This window comes from Epinephelus moara, chromosome 1 (genome assembly GCF_006386435.1).
Source record: "Epinephelus moara isolate mb chromosome 1, YSFRI_EMoa_1.0, whole genome shotgun sequence".
In the NCBI taxonomy this organism is placed as follows: Eukaryota; Metazoa; Chordata; class Actinopteri; order Perciformes; family Serranidae; genus Epinephelus; species Epinephelus moara.
The window spans coordinates 48,927,500-48,929,407 of NC_065506.1; the positions used below are offsets into that span (position 1 = coordinate 48,927,500).

The 1,908-nt window shown below is 46.8% G+C and overlaps 1 protein-coding gene across 1 annotated transcript in view; it reads right to left on the reverse strand.

Moving 5' to 3' along the window:
- Window positions 1-38: 38 nt before the first annotated feature.
- The window catches only part of dapk2a (death-associated protein kinase 2a), a 13,755-nt gene continuing 11,885 nt past the window's right edge, over window positions 39-1,908 (reverse strand). The window contains exon 9 of the mRNA XM_050041396.1: window positions 39-1,551. Within this exon, the coding sequence (XP_049897353.1) occupies window positions 898-1,551 (654 nt within the window). The 3' untranslated portion in view covers window positions 39-897. The remainder of the gene's footprint in view (window positions 1,552-1,908) is intronic.

Sequence of the window (1,908 nt, forward strand, 5' to 3'; positions counted from 1 at the left end):
GCTCTGGATGTAGATTTCTCCATGTTGTTACCGGCTTCTTCTTCTCTTACACATTTAATGCTATTGGACTTCCGGGTCAAAGCCCGGGGCGGAAACTGTGGAGCATGCTCAGAGCGCCTCGGCCAGTTTGGGTCTGATTGACTGTATACATGCAGGAGTCACATGATCTGGGTCTGTTAGTCCCACTGTGACAAATTTAGCACGTTTCAGTCGGACTAACATGTTTACATGGATTTTAAAAGTCTGGTTTCAGTCGGACCGACACAATACACCAATTTTCTCTAATGTCATGTGAACATACTGACCGAGCTAGCTCACGTTACAGCTCAGCTGAGGAGGACGCCATTAATGTTTACATCTCGCGCTGTCACATGCACAAGTCTCTCATCCATGAGTAGATGCACGTTTCCTTCTGCGCAGTGATACAGTTAGCAGGTGTAGTTCAGTTGCAAGAAATTAGTTCCTACATGAAACTGCTCACAACAAGGTCTGTGGAATATCTTGAGTAACCGATGATTTCTTGAAAGACACATTGGTGTTGAGCTTTTCAAATGTATTTTTTGGCACTTTGAGCTCCACAAGCTGAGTGCCATCTAGTTCCATTATACTGGAGGTAAGGCAGACATCTCTATGGGCGATATCTCCAACACTCGACAACTCACACCAAAACTATCTAGACTGATAGACAACACTACAGGTCAAGGGAAAGATATGTATTTTGATTTGGGGGTGAACTGTCCCTTTAACAAACACCCATAGTACCAATACATGTTTTTATACAGTTTATAATAAGTTATAGAGAAAATACACAGATGAAAAGCCGTTACGTGTCTTTACCAACACACTGCTACATTACAGCCTCCTGTGGTTTCATAATAACTGTGAGGTACTGAACATTTATCTTTGCTGTCCGGTCTCAAAGTCCAGGTTGATCCCGGACAGCAGCTCTCCTCCACAGGAGCGGTTCAGCAGCTCCTTCAGGGCTTCATTCACGTCGTTGTTGAAGACGGTGGAGAAGTTGCAGTTGGCGAACCCTCCACCGCCTCCGTCCATGGGAAATGACCCCATCACCTCCTGCACCCATTTCAGCTCGTTGCTGAGCTCCTGCCGCAGAGCATCGAAGTGGCTCTGTCTCTCCTGGTAGCGGCTGCTGACGGCGCCAAGGCTGCAGCTGAACGCCTGCATGTCGTCCTGCAGGCTCCTCTTGAAGGCCTCCACCTTACGGAACTCGTAGCGGATTTGGGAGAGCTCGTGGCGCACGTCTTCACTCTCCTCCTTGTACCAGGCCTCCTTCTCATTGTATATAGAAACCATGGCATCGATGTCCTCCTGCAGGGAGTCATGGGCCACTGCCAGGTTGACGAACGAGCTCTCCATCTGGTCAATGTCCTCCACCACCTGGGCAAAGCGCTCAAAGTTTACATAGGTGTTGTTGGGTGGCATGCTGGAGTGGGACTTGATGGTGTACTCCCTCAGGCGCTTGGTCTTCAGCTGGCGTCGCTCCCGTTTCTTCAGCTCCTTGGCTTTGTTTTCCTCCTTGTGCTCATTTGACTTTAAGGGTTTAAAGATGAAAGAGTTAGTAGCTGTCGTCCAAAAGAGAGACGAGCAGATACAGACAGCTCATGCAATTATTCAATATGCCTGAGTCAGAAATGTTCAGAATTCTGCAGAGAGGATTGTTAAGAATAATAAGAAAAGACGAAATCAGCAGTCATTGCTAAAAGAAACTGGAAACTTAGCATCAAAATGTGAGCAGATTTAAATATTAACAGGTTCCGGTTTCACTGTCTGGTGCAACATAATGTCAACATTGGTCCACAGGGGGAGCCACAGTGATCGGTCGCATTTTAGCCATTTTGAAGCATTTTTCTGTTGTTATAGCGCCACCCAGTTGCCAATTAGAGTTAA